Source organism: Anopheles stephensi, chromosome 3, assembly GCF_013141755.1.
Source record: "Anopheles stephensi strain Indian chromosome 3, UCI_ANSTEP_V1.0, whole genome shotgun sequence".
NCBI lineage: Eukaryota > Metazoa > Arthropoda > Insecta > Diptera > Culicidae > Anopheles > Anopheles stephensi.
The window spans coordinates 31,469,054-31,483,543 of NC_050203.1; the positions used below are offsets into that span (position 1 = coordinate 31,469,054).

The following is a 14,490-nucleotide window of genomic DNA, read 5'->3' on the forward strand; positions in this document are numbered from 1 at the left end:
TGAGTGATGCGACTAGAATGCAAATCACCTCCATTTGAACCGGTCAACAAAATGACTTTGGAGGGAGCGGTTTCTAGAACTGCGAAACGTTGATAGACAAAGTTGGTTAAATTTGATAAAATAATCTCGGACGTATTCCAACGTAAAGGAATACTAATTTTTTACCATCACCTTAATGTTCGGTTTCAAACAGGCAAAACAACACGCACTCGAAACATTCTCCAAACATATTAGAGCTAATGATATGCAATAAATTAACCACAGTATCTAATATCGATATGTTTTCTGTTTCATTTTAGGAACATCACGTACCGATCTGCTCGTACCGACTCCCCAAAAACATCACCTCCCTGCGCCTGGATACACCTGAGATACCAACTGCTGGGGAAGCGGGTGAAAAATTACGATCCACCGGAAAGTGAACCCACCCGCTCGACCGCCATCATCATCATCTTCGGTCCAAATTGCACATCCCCGGTGTTGTGACGCACGCACGCACGGAACCGCACCCAAGCAACAATGTAAATGTCGAATAACATCACGTACCTCGCTCGGATTCATAGCCAATTGCGCGTGATTGATGCAAGCTCGGTGGCGCACCAGAACCATGAGACCGGGGGAGTGCCACACCGAACCTATTAAAAGAAACATATTACGTACGAGAGAATACGGCCGCGTGGCGGAAGAGCGCACGGCGCTACAAAACATCACACTTTTGCCAAGTGTGTACATTTCAAGTGCGCTGTGGATCGACTAGATTAGAGAGAAACCTACACTCTAGAGGCACACAAACTTCAGAATCGGAAAAGGTGATACACCACCAACCCAGCTTTACGTTTCCAGTGATACGGCGTGATTAGTTTTGTACTACTGTCGGCAACCACTTGTCCCTCGCGAGGAGGAATTGGATATTGTGAAGGATTCGAACCCTGGAACGTTGGCGGCGTGTTGCCGGTGCGTAGCGAAGCGGTGGCGTCGTGCTACGCGCGGTCAGTAGTCCCATCATGAAAGCATCGGAATCGACGGTGAAGCTATGGAGTGCCACCTCGTCACCAACGGCCAGCACCGAAAACCTGTACGGTCCAGAGTCAGTGCCCGGCGGCGGTACGCACTGGGTGCACGTTGGTGGGGCGGACGGTGCCGGAAGGAGCACGAACGATGTAACGTCACAGCGTCAGACCGGCGATCATCCTCAGCCGACGGACACGACCGGCATGCGGACGCATTCGGCGAACGGCGAACACATCACACTAAATCTAGCCGGCTGTTCAGCTGATCTCCGCAGTATGAAGAGTGCGGGTAGTACTGGTGGTAATGGTGGTGGAAACGGTGGACGACCACGAGCCAGCAGGTCGGCAGATCAGCAGCAGCAGCAGCAGCAACAGAGTGCTTCTGCGGTAACGGAAGCCAGCTACGGAGTCAGTGTCGCGCCATCGGGCGCTGCGTACGGTTTAACTAGTGTAAATAGCAATCACGGTGTAGGGCCGCCCGGGTCGAGTAGTGCGAGTAGCCGCAACCGACACAGCGGCGGTTACGGTGCCAGCAGCTACAGTAACGGAAGCATCGCCGGCTTCAGCGGTAACGGTGGCGAGCGAAGTGCCTGCATGCCAGTGATTTCCTTGTGCTACTACGGCAAGATGCGCATGTTCGTGATCCTGCTCGTGGTGACCTTCATCACCGTGCTAGGGTTCGCACACTACATGGATAGTTCGCCGATAACTAGGTAAGAGGAAAATAATAATGACTCTTTCGTTTCATCTGTAGAATATGGAAATTATGTTGTGTTTCCTGAGAGATGTGCCGAGTGTCCATGCATATTGTGGTCCTTTGCCATCCATATTGTTTTATTTTCTTAATTTTGTTTCTTGGTTTTACGTCTTCCTGACATGAGAACCTGATGGGATCAACTAGTTTATAATGGCAAATAAGTCAAATTTTTACTACGAAACCAAACCAGATAATCAACCCTTGTTACCGAGGTAAAGTCTGGATGCAGTGTAAATACCGCAATTATAATCATTTGGTATCCTGTCTCTTATATCTTGGCTTAACGACTTCTTAAGGTCATGCTTGCCATTGCTGGCTTACTAGATTTATTCATACCGCATATTTGGCTAGCCAAGTCCGCACTACTGGGGAATGGCCGTTTGAATACTGGAGCAGCTTTCGTCCCAGTATCTTATTAGGTGTAGAATTCAATATTGTCTTCCAATTTATTTCATTTTACTTGCAAATATCAAACAATAATTTAACTTTATCTAAGTTAATTGATAATGGTTGTTTCTTAATTGTACGGCCAAAATATTGTATTATTTAAAATATCTGCCATCAATATCCTTTTTCTATCTGCTTTATTCTTCCAACCTTACGCTGAGCCGCATTTGTCTCCTTCCCATTCCCAAACCGAGCCGCCGGACACCATATGTTGAACCGTGCCAAAACACCTGTGATCGTAAATTGCACCGCCCGCATCACATTTCACCCGAAACGACAATTTTCCGGAATCCCATCCGGGCGTTTATCCGGTACTGTCACCCATTTTTACGCTTCGACCTGTCCAAAATTTTGCTGCAGTCAGCAATTTAGCACACTTTCGTCAAGCGCTCGAACGTGTGTGTGTGTGTGTGTGTTTGTCCGTGTGTTGACAGGCCATTCTGATGGGTGGCCAAATTGCAGAGAAGCTGGGAAGGATCTGTGCTGTGTTTGGTCTCCGGATCCGGTCGGACCGAACGGGGAAAGGTGGTACGGAAGACACTGCCCAGGAAGGATTCGTTTCGAGCTTGTTCGAGCTTAACGACATCACAACAGGTTGACCTTTCCCCGGGTACGGCCCGGGGGCCTCCCTATCCCCCTGTCGCATTATTTCGTCGACCTGATGATGTCGAGACCTGGCATATCTCCTGGTCATGGAGGTGCTTTGGTAGCCAAAAAAAGGGCATCAACACCGACTGTTGCAACATGTCGGATGACCTAGAATTATCCCTCCACTAGTTTCGACCCATCATTGTACCATGCTGGGCAACCGAATCCAGGTGGATAGGATAACGGTGGTCCATGTGTTACAGGAAGCGGAGCACGCCGTACCTCCCAGGTCCTACATGCTCCTGAAGCGGCTGAATCGATGAACTATAAATTATTCCACTCCGGCATTTAATTGTGTGCCATTCGTTGCTCGGTAAGGGGACGTATGTACTGGGGCAAACCTTCTGCTGGGAAAACCCCGGAACAGGTCAATGGATAAGAATTTAATTTACGCCTGTCTTAGCCTGGAATGTTCTTATTAAGTGCCGTGCAGACGACGACGATCCAAGATGGGTTTGCAGGTTGTGGTACGGGTTTGCTTGCAGTAGATTCCTGCCTTCGAGACAATGTGCATATGCAGATGAGCGCCAGGCAAAGTGCTTGTGTATATTGCACCAGGCTTTGGCCCATGGCCCAACTTAAATCTTGATCCATACAGGAAACTCCACAATATGGTCTCGACCGTTTCGCTTTATAGTACATCCTGATGCATTGACAAGCGAACGGCGAAATTGGCTGTAAGAATTTCCCTCATCATCAGGTTCCGACTTGCTGCTGCTGCTGCTGCTGTCTTGTGATTACTGTTGCACAAAAGGGGATTTAGTAAAACTTTCCAATGAACGAGTTGTTTAAATTGTATTATCAAACAATGGGATAGAACCGGCTGGAATTAAGCAACTTATATTTTGAGCTGTGCAATCGGACGTGTGAGGATCGTCTCTTAGCACGTCCCATTCAGTTCTGGAGTCGCTGCTCCAACCAGTAAGCTAATGAAGCTCCACTAACAATATGATCCCGGAGAATCGGGTTGGGCGAAGTGATTTCGACATTTGCTCCCTTTTTCCACGTGATGTCATGATTCCTGTACGATTAGTACCCATCTCGGTACAGGGGACGAGAGCTTCGGTTGGAGGATTGTAGCAACTTTTGTGAAAACGATTACCACCCATCCTTATCACCTCTCCCCAACCACTACTCCAGTCCACCGTAGGGTGGGGCCCAGTTGTTCTTGGAACAACGTGTTTGTCTTCCTCACCGTTCTCACAGTCTACCGTACCAGGCTGGGTGTTCCTATCTACCCGTTTAACTTCGTGTTTGACACGCCAGAGACAATCATAATCCTTGCTATTTACCAAGGCTCTCGCCCCTCACTGCCGGGGGCGAACGAACGGACGGGATAAAGGTTGGGTTAAAATTGAAACCAAACTTACTTAATCTCTTTGCCTTGTGCATATTTGGCTCCATTTTGGAGAGTGCAACTTCATTTTCATTCTCTTGCGCCGGCGGAACGTTTTACGGAACGGGTTTGGAAGAAACAACCGGCAAGGGGTTGTTCTTTTCCGATTCCGGAGTGTGTTCGTTTTTTTCTCTCTCCTTCCGGCCATAGATTTTGAAATCCTCGTTCACCGGATCCACCAGACGCGCGAGGCCAACACGGGACGCCGGAAGTGTGATAAAATCTAATTAAATTTAAACTTTATCTTAATTTCAATTTCAATTTTCGGCTACGCCGGGCGACAGATTTAACCAGGCGCTGGCGTGGTACAACTTGCAGAAAGAATGGCAATCGTTTTTTGGTGAGGAAGAAATGCGACCTAATAAACATGCAGCGTCTAGCCCACATAGCAGTGTAATTACACGACATTCCGAAACTACCAAAGTCAGGGATTCGATTTATTACTGCTTACATTCCTCGTGGTAAAGCATTCCGATTTCCGAAATGTACATTCAAATTTACAACCCTGGCGGGGGTTGTTTCTAGTCGTTTTAACATAGATTGTCATAGGAATTTTAAGAGAGCTGCGCTGACCTATTCCTGAGGCTAGACAGAACTTTCGTGAGGTCAGCGATTAAACCTCAAATTAATTGAGCCTTGCAATGCGTAGCAAAGACTGGTGCCGTGTTTGATCAATAGAATTATATCCACTGCCAGAAGCAACTGCAAATATTGGTCTTCTTCTTCTTTGGCACTGCAACCTCGAAGTGTGTCGGCCTGCCATTTCTGGCTTTCTGTGACTTGATTTTATCCATAGCAAAGTAGTCAGTACTGCGTATGGGGAGGTGGTCCGGAGGAGGTTTGAACCTCGGCTTATGAAGCCCCCTTACCGCCCGGAGCGCCCCAAATCAACCATTTATTCAGATTTTATTCATACACAATTCTTATTCTTTATTAAAATTATAACTGGAATCATTGACTTCCCGTCTATACTAAATTCTATAAACATCTTAGCTTTTGGTAGATCCTTAAGAGGCAAGCAACTGTTAGACATAAGATATTGAAAATTTTATACTAGCGATTTAATTTAGCAAATGGTGGTTACGCATATCGCTCGGGATTCGAAGCAGCTTCCGTTTAATATCTAATCAACTTAAAAATAGTTTCAAATCGCTCTTTTGATTCTTCATGATTCTTGAATGGTCCTTGTAGCTGTTTATTTATTTTAATCATTTGTTTCGTGGGTTCTGGTTTTAGGTTATGTTATGCAGGCAATTTTTGTCGGCTGACTTATGGTATGTAAATTTTATTTTACATACTTCTACTTTATTTCTTAGATCATGTCTGTCATTTTTGACTAACGAGACTTATTGATACGGCATAGTTGGATAGTCAGTCCTAACTATGGGGGAACGGCCTAGATGAGAATTGAACCCCGGTCCTGCCGTGTGAAGGAACGACGCCGCTGTCGCTTCTAGCACCGAGCCATCTCATTAGCATCTATATTGAAATTTCATCGAACTAATGCAAAATTGATTATTTGTGTGTTTTAATTTTTTTTGAGTAGTTTAATAGACAACGATGGGATCTATAATGCCCTATCCCCCCGTTTTATTTTATGTTTTTTGACAGTTTTGCGGCTGACATGTAGCTTGCTCTCAGTAAAAACTAAATGTGTGTGCCTGCTCGACTGTTTTATAGAACGCTGCATTTTTTTCTGATTTTCCAGCTTAACTCAAGGTTTATGCTATAAGAGGGTTTATTTCTATCGATTTGACCATTTTGGTCATCTTCACGTACAAAATGTTGTCCCACAGTGGATTGAAGATATTTGGTATCATTTTTCATCAAAAACCCCGCTAGCGATATCACCACCGGCCCGCATTCGCTTCGACACTTCCACCACTCTCCTTAATACCCTTTCCCTTGATGTCCATGGAATTGCTGTGTCGAGTTGAGATATTTCAATTTCCGTCTGGACAACTCTACATCCTATATTCATATACCATACCAGTTATATATACCAGCTTAGCTCAGCATAGATCCCAATAACAGAATATTGTTACAGAAATAAAGTTATAATAAAGTTTCCATATCCACAAGTAAAGCACAGCTTGGGTTTGTGCATGTTTTTATTAACCTCATACATTATTTCTCATACAGTTAAAATTCACAATTTATCATAAAAAGAAATGTTATTAAATTGTTATGTTTTAATATTTGTTAAACATATGCTCGTTTTGAATTTATCTAATCAATTGTCTAATATTCCTCACAACAGACATAGAATTTCCTCTCAGCAATTATTTATCTTTTGACATACTTTTTTTTACTTATGCATCCAAACCTAACAGAATCCTAAAAGTCTCACAGAACAAAACTAAAATCGTTAAAACGCAAACAAACTTTAATCACTAACCACCATACTGAGAATGGTAGTACTGTTCAGATTTTTCGGCGTGTTGCCTCAAAGCTTAGCAACAACCGACCGCCCCCAACACACACTATCCACACACTTCATCTTGCCAAACGGAAACAAAAAAACAGCGTTCCGCCTTCAAAAAAGCGTCGACCGTCGTTGTGCGATGCTGTGCTGAGGGCGGAAAGTTTTAATGAATTAAATACTTCCCGCACGGCAAACAAACCTCCGGGCATCCTTGCACACGGTGCAATCCCTTCTTGGTAATGGGATAATAAGAAGAAAAAAAAGGCGGCAATCCCGGTCGGGCTGAACTTTTCAACTTCCGTCAGCCGAGAGACCTGTAAAGCGGAAATGCAAAGACCGAAGACGCGATTTTTGGTGCTAGCACTCCTCTCTGCCGGTGCTTCTGCTTTGAGCAAAACCCAGCACAAACGATGTGATGTTCCATTGCTTTATCACGAGGCACCAGCGTATCGCTTCGCTGGGTTGGGCGTGTACTGCCCGCGACTGCCGCGTACCAGATTGGGGCGCGATGTTCTTGACGGCGGATCGGGTAAATTATCTCCTAGAACGCGTCCGATAAGCGGCGAAAATCTGCGCCATACCCATCGCTGTCTCTCGACCGGGAGTGTGTGTATTTGTACAATTCGTTGAAGCGTACGGTTGAAGTACCCAGTGGGAGAGGCTTATCTTGTTCAACTGTTGTCCGGCTTAACACAGGGTCGTTATCCGATGCGGGATGCCCGTTCAATGGGAGGCTGACGGGCTGGGGTCGGGGTTTGTGTGTGAGCCTCCCCTTTCTGTGTAAACAGTTTCGCTACGGGTTCTGAACTCAATCGTCACTCAACCCTTACGGAGCAGTAAAGGCCAAACGGGAAGGCCGCTCCGTAGGGCGCTCCAATGTTCGCGAGCGGTGTAGTAAAAGCTGATGATTCGGGATGCTACGATTGATTCGGATCAGCAAATAGAGATTAATTTCTAATAAGCTGTTTGTCGTTAATGTTCTTGGAATGCTATTGTTTGGGTACGCGTTACTCGCGGCGCTTCTTCGCTACAGCACAGGGCAGGGTCAGTTGACGCTGTCGCCACCGATTAATCCATCTCGTCGTCGTCGAGAGCAGAATCCTCCAGCTGATAAGGTTTCCAGAAGGCACAACACCGCCCGATATGTGCTGCATTCCATCGCTATTCCAACCAGTCTCGCTGTGCATTTCTTTGAGGTCGGTTCGTTGGTCCGTGTTTCCTATCCAGTGATGGTTCCCCGGATTTCGTTGCTGCTGCGGCAGGCAGCCATTCTGCTAGCCCTTTCCGGGTGCATTTGCCGGGCGCAGTCAAAGAACTACAAGTGCTCCATCATAAACGAGGCCGGATTTTGCTTCATCGAGAACGTGTACCTCGACGTTACGACCAACGGTATCGGGGCCGACTCGAGTGCGAGCATGCGGGTGCAGTTTCCACGCCACCCTACGCTACTCATCAAATCCGGTGCGATACCATACTTCGGGAAGGATATCTTTGCGCTGCTGGGCAGCACACGTCAGCTGCACGTGTACAACAGTACCAGCATTAGGCACCTGTTCATCCCCGTCACAAACCTGACCGAGATCAACGTCCAGCGGAACGGGCTCGCCGAGTTTGACGTGGAACCGGTGGAAAACCGTGAGCTGAAGATGCTGTCCATCGTGCACAATGGGCTGATCAGTGTGCCACGCAATATCCGCTATTTGGTCGGGCTGGAAAAGCTTTACCTCTACAACAACTCGCTCGAATACTTTGACCTGGAAATGTTGGCCAATGCAACGAGTTCGCTGAAAATTCTCTCGATCTATGATAATCACATTAAAACGCTCGATTCTCGGACAGGGCTGCACTTCCCGAAGCTGCAAACCCTATCGCTCAGCAAAAACAAGCTCGCGTTTGTGCCTTACTTTGAGGAATCGTTTCCCGCCCTTACGGTGGTGTCACTGCGCAAGAATCCTTGGAACTGTGGATGGTTGCGCACGATCATGCAGTACATTGAGACGTGGAAGATTCAAGTCGTACGGAAGGATGCGACCTGTCGTGACCAGTGGATCAGTGAGATTTGCTGCACGTACACGTTGCTGGACTTTATCTTCGATCGGCAAGCCGCACAGCTGCACCGACAGCAGCAACTGTTGCGGAATGTGTCGCACGAGAACCAGCAGCTAGCGGACACGGTACACCAGCTAGCGGATGACTTGCATAGGTTGCAGTTGCAGCTAGATCAACAGCAACCGCCTGCCACCAGCAAGAGTACTTCCGATGCGAAGTCCAGTGATGATAGTGTGTAGCAGCTATGGTGCGATGTGTCAAGTGTATTACGATAGCAATAAAGGGGTGTATGTACAGATATGATTGTGTGTCATTTTGTGTAATTTGCGTAAATGAAGTGGGTTGTGGAAGCGAGGATTATCATATCATGAACCGAGTGAATTATGAACAGCAGTTGATCACTGTTTAATACGTTGTTACATTGCCTTACATAATACAGCCACGCTACATGGTGCGAGATGTCAAAAAGGTTTCAAATAAAAGGGGTGGTTATGCGAAATCTATCCGTCAAAAAGATTTCGCCTCCTCGAGCTGAAATCTCGGAAAGATTTCGCTCTTATCTAGCCCTCTCTGTCACTTTCCACGCGTTGCCATGGTAGTTTTCGGTTGAAGAGAGAGATAGCATAAAGTGCTCTAAACGCGGCTAGATGAACCGAGATGATTTTGACGGAAAAATTTCGCAAATCCCCCCCTCTTTAGCGAAATCTTTTTGGCATCTCGCATCATGTAGCCTGGCTTATGCAGATTTGTTATAAGAATGTTTTGCAATAATTTGTCTTCGTGTTTTAAATTAATTTGTTGGAATACTGCCTTGTTGCAGGCATTTGGAGGAATTGTCTGTTCCCGAATCACGCGTCAGTGAAGCTCCGTGAACTACGAGATGCATAGGTCTTGAAATTTAAGGGATGTTTTTAAATTTATTTTAAGTTAAAATGGTTAAAAGAGCAGCGTTGGAAGCTACTAGCAAATTTCACCTATTCGAAACTAGTGTAATATAATCAGACGCGCAACAAAATTCTGCTAAACTTAAATCAAATCTGTGTGAATTCTACGAATTGTTTGGAAATGAAGCTGAACATTTCAGTGTTGAATGTTCTTTGAATTATGTAAATCGGAGTTTAATCTCTTAAAACGAATTATAAACGCTGTATCAAGCGATATGCGAGCTACGCAAGAGCTCGAGATACTCAGATTACTTTGAAACGCTTCATCCACATAAGCCGGAAACTGACTGTATTTCTGAGTTAAAGAGTCGTGTAGTAGTCTGGGTTGATGAATCGTATAGAGCTGTTGTCTGGCTCTAAAAATTTGTTTGTCCTTTGTCTTTGTTTGTTATTTGGCACTCCAAACTCAAAAGGTCGTTTTTGGCTACCTTTGATTTAATTTACAAATAGCTTGATAGGCAGTCCTGATTTCGGATCCGAATGAGATTAGATACCTGGTCTTGACGTGTGAAGATCCATACTAGGACATTTAACAATAGGACGCTATAGTACTAAGGGTTTATCAAATCTCTTGTCAAATAAAGCATCAATCTTTAGCTAGGCAAAGCTTTTAAATTGGTGAAGTCCAGACCGTTTTGAAGTTTTATATTGATGTTTTACACACATTGACTCACTTTTTTTTACTTTTGACTTGATTTTAATGTGGTTTGATTCACACGAATTAAAAATTAAACTCGAATCGCAAAATATTCTTCCTCAAACAAGCTTAACCCGTTGTTTGCAACGATTAAGACTCCAAAAAATAACAAAAAAAGAAGAACCACAAACACGACTGACCGGTTTTACTTAGCTAAATCAATAGTAACCTATTTTAATTAAACATTTGCCACCAACTCCACTGTTCTAGCTCTATTTGTGTTCACTCTCCGGTTGGCTTCACCAGCTGCCGGGTCAGTTTGGAAAACTAATTTTCATGTTACACGTAAAAGCAACACACAGCAGCCCCGCTAAACGCCGTTCGGTCAAAAGGGCAAGCGATGTAATAATCAAATATTTAAATTCAAACAGCAAACTTTTGCTCGCCCGCGGCCGTAAAGCTATACCGAGCGTCATCATGTGCATGGGAAAGAATTAAAAATAGCGATACCAAACAGTACTGCACCGTGGTTGGGGGGTAAGCGAAGCAGAAGGGCATAGGGCAGTGGGACGTGAGGTTCTATTTATGCTTGATGTATTTATTAAAACCACATCGTTGGAGTGTGGCACCGGCTAATTTCCGCTTCGCTTAAATGCACCAGAAACCGAACAATCCCGTCGGTTTACCGCCATCGGTTTCTTTTTTGTTGTTTTGTTTCGCCGCTTTGTTTTCTTCTGTGAGTGAAAATCCACCCCGCCCAAAACATGTGGATGGTGGCCACGGTGTTTCCCCCCTCCAGTGGTCATCAAAAGTCCCGCAGGCTTTCGGATGTGTTGTGCAATGTGAAGGCGGGTGGGTCGGGCGTGAGTGGGAGGGGGAATTTTCCTACCCACAGCGGACGTTAATGTCCGTACGACATAAATTCATTATTCAATCACTTTGCCGAGCATTGCGCCAGGAGCGCCCGTGCAAGGTGTGGTGGTTGTGGCGGTTGATTGATGGATGAAGGTGTGCGTGGTGGCACGGAGAGCCCGCACCTCCTCTCCGCACCCGGCACATTCTAGCAGCATGAAGCTGACTATTTATCACACTTCCCTGAAGCCCGGGAACGTTCTATCACATTCCCGAAGCCCTTTCGCCTGTCACATACACTTTCGGTGCGATGATGAAGGATAATTAGCTAGACATTCCGACTGTGTTTTGTGCGCGCCGCGTACAGGTTTGAATTATGGGCATAACTCACCGACCATTCCGGCACTTCCGGCGCGTGACACGGTGCCGATCGGTGCCGCGGTGGCAGGTATTGGATGGTTTGCTTACCTCTAGCGCCGGTCGTCGTCCTTCCCCGGACCACGCGTGAGCAGCACGAAAAATTGGCATTCCAGATTTTTGATTGAACGCTTGCATTATGCATGAACATTATGCGGCCTCTACTATTTCAACACACGTTGGCTGACCGACAGGCTCGGAGGAATGGAATCGTCAGCAGGCCGATCAAGAGCCAACAATCGGTGCTCTTACTACATGGGGACGCTTCGCGTTGTTAGTGTTTTTCGTTGCCATTTATGATGATGTCCTTTTTTCACCCCTTTTCGATGGTAGCAGCTTTCAGCAGAGATGTGAATAGCGAAAGAGAGGGATGGGTTTTGGGATGGAGTGAGCGCCACATAGTTAAGTAGCGCTTCCTGATAAACGATACGCTCACGGGGAAAGTGTATAATGAGGAAAATGGATTTGAATTAAACATACCGTCACGCTTGAATCAAATCAATGTGATAATCAAATAAATATACTTTAGTCCGGTTGCAGCTTTGTGTTCTTGTAAAGGAAATTATTACTGGCATGCGCTTCGGTGTTTATGATCATAATAATTGTGTGTATTTATTACCAGATGAATTCAGTGAATAGAAAATACCTTAGAAGCATACCTTAGTATCCACGCTGATAGTGAACGTGAAAAATGGATCATTTTATCGTATTGAATAATTAAAACCAAATTATAAATATCAGTAAAAAAATTATGGGCTTGTGGTCAATTATTCTGCTTCTGCTTTGGCCTAACGATCCCTTATAGGTCATGACAACCATTTCTGGCTCAATAAACTTAACGATACCACGGAGCTTGAACTTTCTACGGGGGAACGGTCCGGATGGGATTTAAACTCCGGTCCTGCCGTATGAAGACCGGCGCCGCTGTCGCATCTACCACCGGGCCACGCCTGATTTATTTATTTATCTCCTATCTGTGCGTCTGATTAAGCTTAACAATGCAAATATTGGCAAAACTGTTGAAATAGAACGCCAAGAAAAATGAATAACATTTGGATGTTGCAATAGTCTTTTCGTCCGTTGGACATTTGAAAATGAGCTTTGCAATTCGTTGTCTAGGGCTACTGTAACAATCCTCCGTCCTTTTAGCACCGTCATCTGCCAATCAATTGTTCCGGTCGATATGGCGAACGCGTCCACACCACGCGTCTATATTTGGGCCTACTACGCCTCCAATGCTTACGTGAACCACCTCAACAAACCTTACGGGTTGGGTCGTCTGGTATTATTCTCATAACATGATCAGGCCTCCGCAACATAACGGGTCGAATTCGCTGCACGATGGTGCATATATCACTCTGCAAGACGGTTTCGTAAGTCTTGGACAGAGTTCATGTCTAACTGACATATGAATCTACTGGAACCATAAATGTGCGGTAGTGTCCCAGTTTAGGCCTTTAAAGTCTGTATTGCCCGATTTTTTAGTATGGAATTAAGCAAATTTGTTTTTTAATCACGATTATCCATCACTATCTCGAAAATTCCAATTAATCTGCTTACTTTTAAGTTAATATGAGTCACAGGATTCAGACATCTCGAGAGTGTAGCTGAGAATTTAACCTGCAAACAATCGCAACCGATCTTTGTCTCAGAATTTGCAGGTAAAAATGTAGTAAATCAACAGATTTTTAAATTAGTTGTTCTACCGGTAATATAAGGACACTATAGGCTCCAATAGGTCCGCCGAAACGTTCAAATATTCTCAACTGCAGGTTGCTGATTCTGGGACGTGTTTGTTTGACGATCCAATTCGTAGTTGCCAGCAATGCCTTGAAGCGACCATAACCTCATGTAGAGAAAGAAACCGTCACTATAAAACTGTCAAAATTAGAACCGAAATTGACCATTCAAGTGATATTCGAGTAGATGAGAATGGTTATCTTTCTAATGATATTATGTACGTCTGAGCGATATGCGGATGCTTGTGCTCCAACAAAAAAGGATATAAAACTTTAAGCGCTTTTCGCTGTTTGATATCATCAGAGCCGCAATTTCTTAAAGAGCAACGTCTTCATGGATCAAAATTTTATTCGAACAATTTTTCATTGTTCCCTTCCCAATCATAAACCCACCTTTCCATCATCTCCAGAGAAGCATCAATTGTGGTGGCAAACATTAGAAGAAGAACAACGACGAAATCTCAAGATATCACTAACGATCGACAATTCATTCGCCAATCAAGCGCACTTGATGGAACAAACGTCACTCATTGCACATTGTTTGTGTGCACAATAATGGAAGTGGAGCAGCAAGCAGCAAAGAAAAAACGAAAAAAAAAACAGAAACCCAACTATAAACCCTAACTTGATTTGCGCACTCGTTTGAAGGATGCTGAGCCCCGGCTCAAAGTCAGCAAACTTTTGCATTGTGCGGCATGGCAGCGAGATGGACAGTAGGATGGAGGAAAAGATGAAACACGGTGGGAAAGGGAATTGTGTAGAAAACAAGCACATTTGTTGGAAAATAAGTTCGTTTCGATGTTATTGCTGCTTCCCGCGGTACCTTTTCCCCGGCACCGGCTCTCCTTACGGGCAGTTCAGCCCCGGTGCACATTCCTGCGGGTTTATAATGCAAGGAAATAGTCATCGTTGCGTTGGTCTCGCAGTGGCAAAGCCAACCTGGCAGCATCTCGCGCTGCATGCAAATCATGGCCGGTCAGCGGAAAGGAAAGCGACAAACCAACAATAACAAAAAATAGGCGAGCTCTCCCACAACCCGCCAATGTCTGGAGCTTCTTCTGACTTGCGCTACTGGTGTGCTGAAGGAATTTGTGTTCTGCTCTACTTTTCCGACCGGTGTTCTTTCTTTATCGCTTCCGGTCAAGTGCAAAACAAAAAAACGAACCCCG

The 14,490-nt window shown here is 45.1% G+C and overlaps 2 protein-coding genes across 2 annotated transcripts in view; both read left to right on the forward strand.

The window, feature by feature from the left end:
- The window catches only part of LOC118509501 (bifunctional heparan sulfate N-deacetylase/N-sulfotransferase), a 179,340-nt gene that overhangs the window by 125,863 nt on the left and 38,987 nt on the right, over window positions 1–14,490 (forward strand). The window contains exon 4 of the mRNA XM_036050159.1: window positions 300–1,723. Coding sequence (XP_035906052.1) covers window positions 1,005–1,723 — 719 coding nt within the window. The 5' untranslated portion in view covers window positions 300–1,004. The remainder of the gene's footprint in view (window positions 1–299; window positions 1,724–14,490) is intronic.
- LOC118509502 lies at window positions 7,475–9,031 on the forward strand. The gene has a single exon (XM_036050160.1). It carries the CDS (start codon window positions 7,670–7,672, stop codon window positions 8,969–8,971), a length of 1,302 nt encoding a protein of 433 aa, XP_035906053.1. The 5' UTR covers window positions 7,475–7,669; the 3' UTR covers window positions 8,972–9,031.